Source organism: Oryctolagus cuniculus, chromosome 1 (genome assembly GCF_051225735.1).
Source record: "Oryctolagus cuniculus isolate XC-2025 breed Fujian yellow rabbit chromosome 1, ASM5122573v1, whole genome shotgun sequence".
NCBI classification, from domain to species: Eukaryota; Metazoa; Chordata; class Mammalia; order Lagomorpha; family Leporidae; genus Oryctolagus; species Oryctolagus cuniculus.
In genome coordinates, this window is record NC_142867.1 from 212,808,548 (window position 1) to 212,823,816 (window position 15,269).

The window sequence follows — 15,269 nt, forward strand, 5'->3', positions numbered from 1 at the left end:
CCATTTTCAATCGAGCTCCCTGCTTATATGCCTGGGAAAAGCAGCAGATGATGGCCCAAGACCTTGGGCCCCTGCTACCCATGTGGGAAACCTCAAAACTCCTGGCTCCTGGCTTCAGCCTGGCCTAGTCCTGACTGTTGCAGCCATCTGCGGAGTCAATCAGTGGAAAGAAGATCTCCCTCTAACTCTGCCTTTCAAATAAATAAATAAATAAAACTTGGGGCCAGTACTGTGACATGGTAGGTAAAATCGCTGCCTGCAGTGCCGGCATCCCATATGGGTGCCAGTTCAAGACCCAGCTAATCCATTTTCAATCCAGCTCTCTGTTATGGCCTGGGAAAGCAGCGGAAGATGGCCCAAGTCCTTAGGCCCTTGCACCCACGTGGGAGAGCCACAAGAAGCTCCTCGCTCTTGGTTTCGGATCATTGCAGCTCTGGCCATTGTGGCCAATTGGGGAGTGAACCAGTGGATAGAAGACCTCTCTCTCTCTCTCTCTCTCTCTCTCTCTGCCTCTCCTTCCCTCTCTGTGTAACTCAAACTTTCAAATAAATAAATAAATGTTTAAAATAAATAAAACTTTAAAAAAATTTTTTTTTGGCCAGCACCGCAGCTCACTAGGCTAATCCTCTGCCTGCGGTGCCGGTATCCCGGGTTCTAGTCCCGGTCGGGGTCCGGTTTCTGTTCCGGTTGCTCCTCTTCCAGTCCAGCTCTCTGCTGTGGCCCGGGAGTGCAGAGGAGGATGGCCCAAGTCCTTGGGCCCTGCACCCGCATGGGAGACCAGGAGAAGCACCTGGCTCCTGGCTTCGGATCAGCACAGTGTGACGGCCACAACACGCTGGCTGCAGCGGCCATTGGGGGGTAACCAACAGAGAAGGAAGACCTTTCTCTCTGTTTCTCTCTCTCACTATCCACTCTGCCTGTCAAAAAAAAAATTTTTTTGAGGGGGCCAGTGCTGTGGTGTAGCAGGTAAAGCTGCCACCTGCCAGTGCTGGCATCCCATATGGGTTTGAGTCCTACCTGCTTCACTTCCGATCCAGCTCTCTGCAATGGCCTGGGAAAGCAGTAGAAGATGGCCCAAATCCTTGGGCCCCTGCACCCATGTGGGAGCCCTGGAAGAAGCTCCTGGCTTCGGATCACCCCAGCTCTGGCTGTTGTGGCCATTTGGGGAGTGAACCAGCAGATGGAAGACCTCTCTCACTCTCCCTCTCAGACTCTGCCTCTCTGTAACTCTGCCTTTCAAATAAATAAATAAATCTTTAAGAAAAATAAAAAATTTTTGAGGAAGTAAAACCTGTAAAATGTAAACATTTCTAATGTCTTATGTAAACCACTCAACTTTTCTTTATAAAGTAAAATCCCATTAACTTTGAGTGTTCCATATATCTAAAACATATTCTGCATCTCGACATATTCACAGAAAGTTTCTTCAAATTATGAAGGTACTTCAAAAATTTAACATAAAAATGGAATTCTAAATTTATTTTGGTACAATTTTTTGGAAATCTATGCATAGTTCTTCTGTAACATGTATTTTCTTTTCTTTTCTTTTTTTTTTTTGACAGGCAGAGTTAGACACTGAGAGAGAGACAGACAGAGAGAAAGGTCTTCCTTCCATTGGTTCCCCCCCAAATGGCTGCTACGGCTGGCACACTGTGCCGATCCAAAGCCAGGAGCCAGGTGCTTCCTCCTGGTCTCCCATGTAACATGTATTTTCCATGAACTTTTTGAAGACCCGTTGTATCATGAAGCATTATGAATAAAAGATTAAAAATGAATGACTGTATTATGTCATTTATATATAATAAGGAAAGGTTCTTAATTTTCCAAAGTTGAGTAAGAATAAGCAGGCCTAAACCAACTTCTGCACTTACCAATGCGTTTGGCCCGATTGTGCCCCCATATATAGTGAACCATAACTTAACTTGATGTGCCAGCAGGCTGTCCCCTAACTTAAAGAGTACACATTTGCACCTGACTAAATGCATGTTGGCCAATTCTAGTAGCTGACCCCTCAGTTAATTTGAGGTTCAAGGCTGCTCAAATTATGCCCAAATACAGCCATGTCAAATTGCACCAATCAGGTAAACCCTACATGTCATTTCCTTTTGTTCTGATTAGAAAAGTAGCTCACCACATTAAAAGAAGGGGCATTCTCAATCATCTTGGCCTGGAGTGCCACCTAGTTCTGGAATCTTTTTTTCTTTCTCAAGAAAACTGTTATATTTAACTAGTCTCAGTTTTTCTTTTTTCCTTTCAAGATGTATGTATTTGAAAGGTGGAATGACAGACAGAGAGACAGAGAGAAAGATCAATCTTCCATCTGCTGGTTCACTTCCCAAATAGCCACAATAGCCAAACCTGGGCCAGGCAAGTCAGAAGCCAGGACTTCAACCTACGCTCTCACATGGGTAGACAGAGGCCCAAAACTTCAGTCATCATCTGCTGCCTCCCAGGCACATGAGCAGGAAGCTGGATCAGAAGCAGAGTAGCCAGAATTTGACCTGGGGCCAGTACAGATGTCGAAGTCCCAAATGGCAGCTTAACCTACTGCAGCACAAAGCCCACCCTGCAGTTTTTCTTTCAACAGCAATGAGGGTTCTCAAAATATAAATCTAACAAGTAGAGCTTTAATTACAAACAAATCTAGGGATAATATCAGTATATGACTAGTTGCCAAGTTCTGATATTGAAACCTAAGGGGAGCTCTGGGAGTTGGCCAGAATGCTACCTGCTGCCCAACAGGCTTATATTACAGAAAAGAACATCAGAAGTCTGTTACATGATGAAGATGTGGTCAGGAATCAAAACAAAACTCAGGTACAGGGAGCATAGAAATTTCAGCAAAGAAAAACGAAGATGACTTTCTGATGGCAAAGGCAGTCTAACGTCAAACAGGATGTATAGATGAGGTAGCCAGAAGAAGCCTTTTGAAGTCACCACATCAAAAGGAAGCATATCTACATTTGTAATCTCTTCCCATTACATTAGTCCATGAGAATTAGCCATCTTTATTAACATAAGTTCTAAGATCTAATAGTTACTCTGCAAGAATGTTTGTACATGCTGAATTAAAATATTTAACATAACTTGAAAATGTTCTGCCTCTTTATGGGTATTTGTCCTATTTTTTACTTTCTTATTATATTTTTTATTTTTGGTTGGTTATTTTGATGTAACTCAAAACTAGACTTAATCTTGCTAAGCTAAATATGCCTACCAGGAAAGCTACTGCTTCTCAACCTTGCTAACTAGAAGCCAAAATAAAATAAAATAAAATAAAAAGACAAACAACCTCCTCCATTTGTTTATAGAGATGTATGTGCATAGCAATACCTGACACTGAGCTGCCCTTGCTCCTCGTCCACCTCGCAAGGGGCCACAGTCAAGCGGTGAATGACAGACTGCTGGGGGCTGCACTGACTGTGGCAGATGGCCAAGAAAATGTCTTCTTCAATCCAGGAGAGAAGGCTGAGCTTCAGTGGGTTTATTTCTTGATCTTCATTATTCTCAAACTGAATTCTGTTTTAAATATTGGAGAATATTTAAGACATGAATAGAACTTTAAAAGCACAAAGATCCTCCCGAATGAACTATCTTGTATACACCCAATTCCTAATTATTAAGAGGAATAAAAACTGAGTAATAGTAATAATGCTTGATTGGCTCAAGAACGTTTTTATACTTACTTCAAGTTAAATTTCGTAGCCCCTGATATGTTTAAATTTGAAGGGAACAATTCAGGAAGTTGAATACACAAAAACATCGGGCTCCAAGCCCTACACTAATGAACGCCAGAGCCCTTCTACCTAATTGGGTACCAGCACTCAATCCCGGCTCCAGCAGATCTCTGGGTCTCAGGAGATTTGGTCATTTCCTAAGCACCTCATATCAACATGACTAACTAGCTCCAGAGATGGTCTTCTTGTCTCCAACACCTTCCTTAGGTAGCCTTCTGACCAGTGCACTCGTTTTGCAACCTCGCACAGGAACCCATACCATAGATTGCCTGCCTTTAGATCCAGAGACAAATGCTCAGCTGCCGCTAGCCGCACGTTCCCACTCAAGCAGCCTTTCTGGACTCAGCCCCTGCACTGCACTCAGCCCAAGGTGTTCTTTCTACACAGGATCCTCCCTATCTATTAGTCACCAACACTCTCCTCCCCCAGACCCAGCACCCTCAGTCCTTCTTTCAAATCCTAAGCTTACTCCTTCTTCAAGGTTCAAGAGAAATACTTGTGTCATTATGAGATCTCTGAAGACTTGGAGTTATCCTCCCATTAACCATATTCTAAACTGTAACCATATTCTAAACTGTCTCACACTTTCTACTTTGCCTTATGTCTCTGTCCTCTCTCTAGTAGTATCAAGGCTGTGAAATTAAATAATGCATGTAAACTTCTTTAAAAACTACTAAACAGGCCGGCACCGCGGCTCACTAGGCTAATCTTCCGCCTTGCAGCGCCAGCACACAGCGTTCTAGTCCTGGTCGGGGCGCCGGATTCTGTCCCGGTTGCCCCTCTTCCAGGCCAGCTCTCTGCTGTGGCCAGGGAGCGCAGTGGAGGATGGCCCAAGTGCTTGGGCCCTGCACCCCATGGCAGACCAGGATAAGTACCTGGCTCCTGCCATCGGATCAGCACGGTACGCCGGCTGCAGCGCGCTGGCCACGGAGGCCATTGGAGGGTGAACCAACGGCAAAAGGAAGACCTTTCTTTCTGTCTCTCTCTCTCTCACTGTCTACTCTAACTATCAAAAACAAAAAAAAAACAAAAAAAAAAACAAAAAAAAACCTACTAAACAGTTCCTAAATAACACACAGGTTGAACATATACAACACATATATTTAAAGTATATAATACTTACTAAATTCTATTATTTGTTGCACTCAGAAGATTATTTCTATTAATTTAGGAATAAATACTTCCAGGAGGTGGGGCAGTTCAGTAAAGAACCACCATGGATTTATAAAACAGAAGAGAATCAAATCCCGGATCCTCTGGCTACCAGATCCACATCTTTGGGAAGATACCTAACCTCTATACTTTATTTTCTTATCTGGAAGCACTTACTCAAATAACACTTTTAAAAAACATTTTCCCACAGAAGTGGCATTACAAGTTTGGCTTCTGGGTCACAGCAAACTCCTAGAGTGTACCTGAAGCATTCAATTGTATCCAGTTGTTTCTAATACAGTTTCAGTAGGAAAACCCACTGATTTCCAAGCTGAGGATCTAGAGTCTGAGATGAGGCAAAGACAAAGGCTATATGAGGCCATTCCTACATTAGCAACTTAGACACCCTCACTGATGCAAAGGAATACAACTCTGCCTGATCACCATCACCTCCATCTTTCCTGTAATTTTCCAAGAGAACTAAGGGCTACTGTGGGGAGTGGATCTAGGCTAGTTTACAACCCACGCTCCCCTGCCACTCTTCAAAATACATGACATTCTGAACAGCCAAGTGACTAGCATCCCCAACCAGAGCCCTAGCGTTCTATTTCTGTTCTACTCAGCATCAGGCAGTTTAACAGTTAGTGAATTTAGGATTATATTCTCAGAGGTCCAGGATAATTAAGAACCTACTTGTATCTCTTTTCCAGATGAGGTGTTCTAAGGGAGACTTTAAATCCATTTCCACCCACAGCTCCCAGTTTCACTGTGGGGTCCATACTTGGACTATCACCTAAAAACAAAATTGTAAATATTATCATTACAAACTATAAATATTGCTCCTAATACCAAATACTATATGCAATTGTCGATTCTAGAAGGCAAATAAAGCAATCTAGAAAATAACCACATCTCAATTTCTTTCTTAAATCTTTGCCTATTTTTCAAGTTTAAACAAAACCAACTTTTGCCTTTGTAACACCATATCTGTCATAACTGTCACACCTCACGAGACCTCATGCCAGCCAGCCCAGGTGGACAGGCTGCTGTCTCCTGCAGTGTTGGTTCCTCCATGGTCCTACAACCATTTCTCAGTAACTCTGCATGATCTGAAGTCCTAAGTACTCGCATAAAGGATACCCTCTTTGCATTTTTGATCCAGTTTACTCATGCACAGTGATCACTGCAAGTCTTTACAAAGGCAAGAACACAGCATTCTTCTGTTCCACTCTGAAAGTGGCTTCCTATCTCACTTAGAGTCACAGTCTTTGAGAGTCTCCCATCCGATAGTTCACTCCCCAATTGGCCACAACGGCCGGAGCTGTGCCAATCCGAAGCCAGGAGCCAGGAGCCCCCTCCAGATCTCCCATGTGGGTACAGGGGCCCAAGGACTTGGGCCATCCTCTACCGCTTTCCCAGGCCACAGCAGAGAGCTGGATCAGAAGTGGAGCAGCCGGGTCTCAAACCAGCACCCATATGGAATGCCAGCGCTTCAGGCCAGGGCATTAACCTGCTGCGCCACAGCGCCGGCCCCCAGAATACTATTTTTACCCTAGGGTTCTGCTTCCCTAATCACCTTAAATACAAAAGCCACCTTCTCCGCACGACCCGAGATTCAAGCTTTCCCTATAACCCCATCGTGGATAACTTTTCTCTACGGATCATGCCATCTGATAAACTCCACAAATGCAATGACTAGAAAAGGGTCTGGCAAATAACGATCAATAAACAGTAAAGGAGAAAAAGAGGTGATACTCAGGACACATCAAAAGCCACCTTTGAAAATTTTGGCAACTAATTTGTCTTCACACCACTCCAATGCCAATCAGTTGCCTCCAAGTTCACTTCCAACAAGCACTGTTTTCTCTTGGGCACTAATGACTCTTATTCAATACTCTGACCTATTCCTCTATGCGATCTCAAAGTAGAATGTTCTGACATTGACTTCAATTTCTGCTCCTTCTTCTTTTCATTGTTTCTTTATCTCAGTAAAATGTACTAGCTCTCAACCTTTACCAGATCTCCTGGACAACCTGGAAGCTGACATCAGCTGCTTCTACAAACGCATTCTTTAATTTCTCCCCAGCCTGTCCTGGTACCACATTCATCCAATTGGGGTTTCAGAGGCTAATCTCTAAATGCTACATTCTAAGAAGGACTCACAGGGTCAGAGCTGTAGTGCAGTGGGTTAAGTCTTGGCCTGCAGCACCAGTAACCCATTAAGGTGCTGGTTCAAATCCCAGCTGCTCCACTTTTGATCAAGCTCTCTGCAATCATGTCTGGGAAAGCAGCACAGGATGGCCCAAGTGCTTGCGCCCCTGCACTCACGTGGGAGACCCAAAGAAGCTCCTGGCTCCTGACTTTGGCCTGCCCCAATCCCAGTCATAGTGGCCATTTGGGGAGGGAACCAGAGGATGGAAGACCTCCCCTTCTCTCTCTCCTTCTGTGTTAACTCTGCCTTTCAAATAAACGAATAAATCTTTAAAAAATAAGGATTCCCGGGCCGGCGCCGCGGCTTACTAGGCTAATCCTCCGCCTAGCGGCGCCGGCACACCGGGTTCTAGTCCCGGTCGGGGCGCCGGATTCTGTCCCGGTTGCCCCTCTTCCAGGCCAGCCCTCTGCTGTGGCCAGGGAGTGCAGTGGAGGATGGCCCAGGTGCTTGGGCCCTGCACCCCATGGGAGACCAGGAAAAGCACCTGGCTCCTGGCTCCTGCCATCGGATCAGCGCGGTGCGCCGGCCGCAGCGCGCCGGCCACGGCAGCCATTGGAGGGTGAACCAACGGCAAAGGAAGACCTTTCTCTCTGTCTCTCTCTCTCACTGTCCACTCTGCCTGTCAAAAAAAAAAAAAAAAAAAAAATAAGGATTCCCCCATTTTTTCCAGATTTCTCTTATATACAAACCCTCCACAACATGTTCCTCAAACTTCCCAGAGCATTTGTATAATCTTTCTCTTTACATTTCTACAAACTCTCCCCTGGCCTAACTCACTATTCTCCCACCTAGACGTTCTAAAACAGTTTCTCCTAACTGCTTTCTCTGCCTCCAGGAGCCCTCCTCTCATGGCCAACATCACACACTGATGTCATCCAATCTCCCAAAACCAGAACACTAAACCTGCCCTACCTCACCACAGGGGGTTAAGTATCAAGTGAAATGAATGTAGGCTGGCATAGGATTTCATTAAGGAGAGATGAAAATGTTATAAAATTGAATTGTGGTGGTAGCTATATAACTCTGAATATGAATATGTACATGAGTATCTCAAAAATTTCATAGAAAATGTGTATTATGAAAAATCTGCATAGATATAAAAAATTTTTGCATCAATATAAACTTCATCTTTTAATTCCAGGTTTCTATGTGCTTTCTGAAGTGTTGATGTGTATATCACTGAATTATACATGTGAAACAGAGGACTAGTACAAGGCTACCTTTCTAGAAAGTGAATTCAGGACAAAGCATCTCACACATTGTAAAATGATACATAAAATCATATAGTATAAGTACTGTAACACTAATCTGCACCTGACTGTTTTGAATCTTACAAAACTAGCAATAAGATACCCAAACAGTTACAGTGTGAGGACAAAAATTTGATTTGACAGGCTAATAGAAAGCCTTCTTTGAAAAACAATTTCTTTTTTTGATTTACTTTGACAATGCACACATCAGTATTTATTTAAGTTATTTTAAAAAGTTAAGGAAGACTGTAACAGCATTTTACAGAGTGAAACAAATCAGAAAAATTGGTAACACATCTAAATAGGAATCATAAAAGCAGTAGGCTACCGATTTAACAAAAAAGCTGATAAAAAAAAAACCCAGGGAATTCCAATATGAATTAATTTTGATTATTCTCTCCCAGCAGCTACCTAGGCTTTTTATACGAATTTACAAGATATTTGAAAGTAAGGCTACCACTGACACATGCCAGTATAATTTATGAGATGACTACAGAATTCACACACAAAACAACTTTCAGGTTCCCTAGTACATCAGGAAAGCAACAAGGAATTGGCATCAAGGGGACTGTGAAAGGACAATTGGATTAGGAGCTAGGATGTCTGTGTCCATTCCTGCTTAAGAAAACTGCAACCCCTCTGGCACCATGTCCCCTCATCTATCAGACAAGAGAACTCCGGCCCTGGCATAGTTCCTAGGAGGAGTATGTGGTCAAGCGAAATTATGTATAAAAGCAACAAATACATTAAAACATGTTAAATAGATACATAGTATATATGACATTATTTCCAGGGCTGAATTAATTATGCTTATAAACCAATGACTCTTCAAGTTCAATAAGGCAAAAGGAATTGCTTTCATAAGCCAGAGTAGGATTTGGGGGGTGAGGGGAAGTGGGTGGGATAAAGGGGTACACAAGCTTATTAAATATCAATGAAATTAACTGTAGACTTCAAACTACTGTTAAGGCAACACCAAAATATAAGTTGCCTCTGTGTAGGTGTGGGGAAGAATTTCATTCTGAATATCCTGTTAAGTTTTTTAACATACCACATTTATAAACAGAAATCTGGTTACTGGCATCTAGGACAGCGAGGTCATTACTCTTTTTAGGGAGTGCACAGAATGTGACTTGATTCACAGGGTGTGGGAGCAGCAGTCGGTATGTGCACATGGGAGGCGGAACCACAGTCTGCTGAAAGACTGTCACCAATATCCTGTCTGCAAGTGAAAACAAAAGAGAAGGATTAGACAAGCGGATAGTTAACTGGTAAAACAAGCATCTCAACATCACAGTACCCCTAAGTACTACTGGTAGTAAAAAACAGCAATGTATAAAGGTAATTTTTTATGTTTTTCTCAAAAGTAAGTTTAAAAATAGTATAACAAGTGAGGAGTAAGTGTCATGGGTCTGTTTATATCTGACTATTGTAACCTCCAGGCCTAGAGTAGTCCAAATCTGACCTGAAAGTTTCAGGTGCCAAGAACTAAGGCAAAGAGGTCAGAGTTTCAGCTTTAAATCTGGGCCTTCAGTCAAGTCAAACTAAACCAAGGAAATTAACACCTTCAAAATTCTTATTTTTCCCATGTGTGGCCTTGTGTAGTAGGGCAGATCTGATCAAGTTATCTATACAGAACATAAGATTATAAAATCAATACTGTGATTACTGCACAGAAATGAGTTAGTATACCAACTAACTCACATTATAGTCTTAGAATTAAGTGACCTTTAAGTTATCAGCAATAAGTAAACTACTCATGTGGCTACTTCATTCCTCAGCCTTACCCTCTACCCCCACTCTGAGACAACCTAGGCCCCACAAAACCCCTGCAACGTAATTACAAAAAACCAACCTAATACTCATACAGGACAGACATCTATGACTTGAACTGAACTTAATGGAGAGTACTTCTATCAGAAAACAAAGCAACACACATGGAGTGGTGCAAGGGTCAACACAAATCTGTGTTAGGGCAAGGAGACACTTAACCTTTGTTAATTCTCTGCCCAGGGTCAAAGGGTCAACATCTTCAGTCTCCAACAGCCACACAAGTAAATGTCTAAAGGCCATGGATAGGGTACAACAAGGAATGGGCAAAGGGGGAAGGGAATATGGTTCTCAGGAGATTATATTCTACCCAAGGGTATTCCCATTGAACCAAAGATAAAACAACACACAAGTACAAAGAAATCAAACAACCAAAACAAAGCTCCCCATGTCCAACTACATCTGCAGACCCTGGGCTCAGGAGTTCTTGCAGGCACTTGGACACACTTCCCAGCTGCTTACTTCCATCAATGACAGCCACATTTGCCAAGTCACTCTCATTATCTCCTGAGCTCCTGTCAGTCGTCCAGTGCCAGTCATAGCAGAGGTAATGCCAGCCCTGGCAGAGGACATGCAGCCTGTATGGAATCACTGGGTCCCACATCAGAGATACAATCTTGCTCTTCCCATAGGTGCTGAAAGGCAGACACTGCTTGAGATACCAGTGATAATTTCCAACAGTCCAGAGTTGAACTGAAAAGGAAAACGAAATAAAAACCTTCAGAGGCCAGGGAACCAGATTTCAAGCCACTAGCTAGAAGGGAAAAAGGAAAATCTTTTCTTTTTCAAATGACCCTTTTTTTCTCGTAATTAAAACAGTAATGTAATAACCACTGTTAAGTTAGTTTTCCATAGAGATAAAATGTCAAGTATCAAATAAGGTCAGAAGTATACAATCTTATTTCACTTCTACCTTCAAACCTGATGATCATGATGGAAAATTACTAGACAAAGCACTGTTTTAGTGATTTAGTATGAAGATCTGGGAAGAAAATAATAGTATCACTTGTTGCATTCTGCTGCAATAACCAGGTCTGAGCCAGGAAGAAGCCAGGAATCAAGAGCTTCATCTGGGTCTCTCACCTGGGTGGCAGGGGCCCAAGCACTTGGGCCATCTTCTACTGCTTTTTCCAGGTCATTAGCAAGAAGCTGGACTGCAAGTGGAGCAACCAGAACATGAACCAGCAGCCGCATGGGATGCCAGTGTCACAGATGGAAGCTTTACCAGCTACACCACAATGCCAGGCCCAGATGCCTATCTTCTTCCAGGTGTTCTTCATGCAGTCATTTCTAAGCAAATCTAGTTCTAACTGTGATTCAAATGCACAAGGGACTTAAGCATGCAATTACCCTTTCCAATATCTATTAAAAGAACAAGACATAACTGCATTAAAACAAACCTTTACTAAACAAGTTACATAAAGAAATTTATTTTCTTAAACTTCTCACACACTTACTCTTAAATCTTACAACGCTTCTGTACTGCCATGAGTTGCTAAGTTAAACCACGTGTTCGTGCACCACAAGGACAGATGCTGGAACTGCTCAGGTGCAAGGTTTTTATCCTGAACATATCACAGTCCATCACTTCACCCACCAGTTATCAGTAGTTGTCAGTTTTGGCTTATGTTAAGATAGCTTAGGAGGTTTTATTAAAAATTAAATACTGACGGATAGTATTCCCCATTCCAACACAATGAATCCATCTCTGAAATGAAACCTGGATATCATTATTCTTTTTTAAAAGTATATCACTATTGTGATGAATTTCTTAGTAACATTTCAGCTAAAAAAAAGTTCTACTGACTAAAGAGTTTGGAAGCCACTTAGGAAATAATCCAGAAGGTAAAAAGATGTATGAATAAAAATGGTCAGTGTAGTGTTGTTGGTGGTCATGAGAAATTACAAAACTTTGGATGTCTAGCAGTATGAGATTTAATAACTGGCTAAAAGCAACTTAAAGTGATACAGATGTATATCTGAAATGGAAATATGCCTGTGATACAGTGTCAAAAAAAGCGACAAAACTGCATATATATCACCTACACTTTTAAAAAAATGAGCTCATAGTATATTGAGATATACACACAAGATAACCTAGAGGAAAAGAAAAGTTTAAGTGATTATTACTGAGTGGTAGAAATATGGTATTTTTTCTTTTCTTCTCATCTTTATTCAATAACATTCTATATACCTCTTAACACTTACTAAAAAAACACATTACTTACACATTTTAAAAGTAAAAGAAAAGGTTCTCTCTCAAATCTAATTCCTCTTTCTCTTCCCTGGTATTAGTTTAATGGTGTTCTGACTTTCCACAGTCATCATGCAAGTCACTGACAATCTATGATGGTTCATGGTATGTGTCAACTTGGCTAGGGTCCAGCTGTCCAGTCAAACACAAGTGTAAATGCTGCTATGACAGTAATTTGTAGATGTAATTCACATTTATAACTGGCTGACTCTAAGTAGAGCAGATTACCCTTCATAACAGGGTGATTTCATTCAGGGGCCTTAGATACTGAAATTGAATTTCCCACAAAGGAAGCCAACTCTGCCTCAAGATTCTAATAGAGAAACCCTGGGTTTCCAACTTGCCCCACAGGTTTCAAATCTGCCATCTCCTACAACCAGATGAGCCAATTCCTTAAAATAAGTCAACCAATACTTTTGCTTGTTCTCTCTCCTTCCCCTCTCAATATATATACAGGGATTCCAAAATATTTTGCACCAAAATAAAGTTATCTTTAAATTCCATTTTCTAAAGTTTTTTAAGTACTCAAATGCAAACGTGCATGTGTGTATGTATGCTCCATTGGTTCTATTCCTCTACAGAACACTAAGATACGAGCAAAGCTCATAAATAATTAAAATCTAATCTCTCCCCTATCCCATATATTCACTTAGATGTCTTTGACTCCAGTAAGAGACTAAGAAGGAACGAAGGAAATCCCATAGCCTTCTACTTTCAACTACATTTTATGGGGCATAAAGCTGAGACACTTCCGTTGTCTTACCATAGGTTTTCAGAACGGAATCTTCTTCCCTCTGAAGGTCTTCCAGCCAAACAGCAAGCACAGAGGAATCTGCATTCCACAGCAAGTCATTTACCTAGTAGGAGAAAAAGATCTGGCAATGCCTTTTGCATTTACAGCAAAATCTTCACAAACAGCTGAATCCCCTGTTCTTAAAAGTCAAATAATAAAATTACTATACATTATTAGCATAAATTACTAACCTACAGAGTCACTAAACAACTCTGAGAAATGTCATTACATGGAGATGATTTTAAAAAATGATTTTAAAAAATGCATTATGCGGGGACCAGCGCTGTGGCATAGTAGGTAAAATCTGCCTCCTTCAGTGCCGGCATCCCACATGGGCGCCGGTGCGAGTCCCGGCTACTCCACTTCCAATCCAGCTCTCTACTATGGCCTGGGAAAAAAGTATAAGATGACCCAAGTTTTGGGCCCCTGCACCCACGTGGGAGATCTAGAAGAAGCTCCTGGCTCCTGGCTTTGGATTGGCACAGCTCCAGTCATTGAGGCCAACTGGAAAGTGAAACAGCGGATTAAACACCTCTGTCTCGCTCACTCGCTTGCTCTCGCTCTCTCTGCTTCTCCTTCTCTGTGTAACTCTGACTTTCAAGTAAATAAATCAATCTTTAAAAAAAAATCAGTTGTAAGAAGCCAGCATGTTTATTATCATCTACTCTGGAGCCTCTACTCACTAGCCATATCACCTGTGAACCTCTGTACGTGATAAAACCAGCAAATATGAAAGTCCTCTGGATTTGATGGTCAAACAACTCAGGCACCCACCTTAACTTCATCTTTGAGGAAAGGAAGTGTAAACTGTCCATGAAGAAGTCCATTCTTCTCAAAAAACACAACATCCTGTTGGTTTGGTTTATTTTGTGTAGATGCGATCAAACTGCCTGAGGGTCTTAAAGCAAATCCGAGTGTTAAACATCCTACAGCGCATACAGCTGGTTTGAGAACAAGGGGAAATTCAGACAAGAAATTTCTTTCAGTAAAACTCCTCATACAAGAAGTTTTAAGTCCCTAGTTCCCTGTGATTGGCAGGCAATTCTTCCTGGTGTGGAACTACACTTGCCCAGAAGAAAGAGTACCTTTTCCTGATCTGCACAAAGCCTCTACTTGCCCACAAAGCCTTATATACAGACTATACTTGCATAATTACATATATGTATGTATATATAAACCATTCTAAATGTCCTAAAAACTGAAACCTATTTCTCCTTCAATTACATGACTTCAGGAAATATTCTATGATCAGGCAAGCATTTTTTAAGGCCTCCAACTAATGAAAATCTCTTCATTGTATTCATATTCATCTCTAAAGTCTTAATTAAAATATACTTTTCTCTTATTCTATCATCCAATGCCTTTCAAATTCTGGTGAGAACCAAGATATCTGAATCCTAGAGACCTAGTGGTTCTGCACATAACAATGCCACTGACACAGATCTATAATCAAAGCAGCTGCATACGACAGGCACAATGTGACCTCCACAAGGGCAGTGGACCAAGGAGGTAAATGGGAAGAACCCAAATCCAGCCTGCAGGTCCCTCTGCAAGCAGATCCCATACTGTGGGAGACTACACAGAGGAAGGAAGCTCTGAAGATTTCACAAAAGCTCCATTTGCCCCACAGAGTCTGGCTGTTTTACACCATGGTTTCACTAGGCACAGTCAACAGTCATAACCTTTAAAGAATTAGGAATACAAATGTGTGGGTCTTTTAATGATGAGGTCTGTGAGGAAGCCCAGAATCCACTCATCAAGTAGAATTCAGACCTCAGGGCCGACTGTGACATTCTGGGTAAAGGCGCCATCTGTGACGCCAGCATCTGATATGGGCTCATGTCTCGGCTGCTCCTCTTCCAATCCAGCTCTCTGCTAATGGCCTAGGAAAAGCAGTGGAGGATGCTCTAAGTGCTTGGGCAACCACACCCACGTGGGAGACCTGGAAGAATCTCCTGTCTCTTGACTTCAGTCTGGCCTAGCCCTGTCCATTGCAGCTATTTGGGGAATGAACTAGCAGATGGAGGATTTCTCTCTCTCT

General features: G+C 42.1%; 1 protein-coding gene across 2 annotated transcripts in view; it reads right to left on the reverse strand.

The window, feature by feature from the left end:
• Positions 1 to 15,269, reverse strand: part of ELP1 (elongator acetyltransferase complex subunit 1) — a 74,838-nt gene that overhangs the window by 41,441 nt on the left and 18,128 nt on the right. For both annotated transcript variants that reach the window (XM_051842674.3, NM_001082655.1), the window contains 6 exon segments: positions 14,003 to 14,126; positions 13,199 to 13,292; positions 10,644 to 10,874; positions 9,403 to 9,573; positions 5,583 to 5,682; positions 3,334 to 3,519 (listed from right to left, as the gene is read on the reverse strand). In XM_051842674.3, the coding sequence (XP_051698634.2) occupies positions 3,334 to 3,519; positions 5,583 to 5,682; positions 9,403 to 9,573; positions 10,644 to 10,874; positions 13,199 to 13,292; positions 14,003 to 14,126 (906 nt within the window).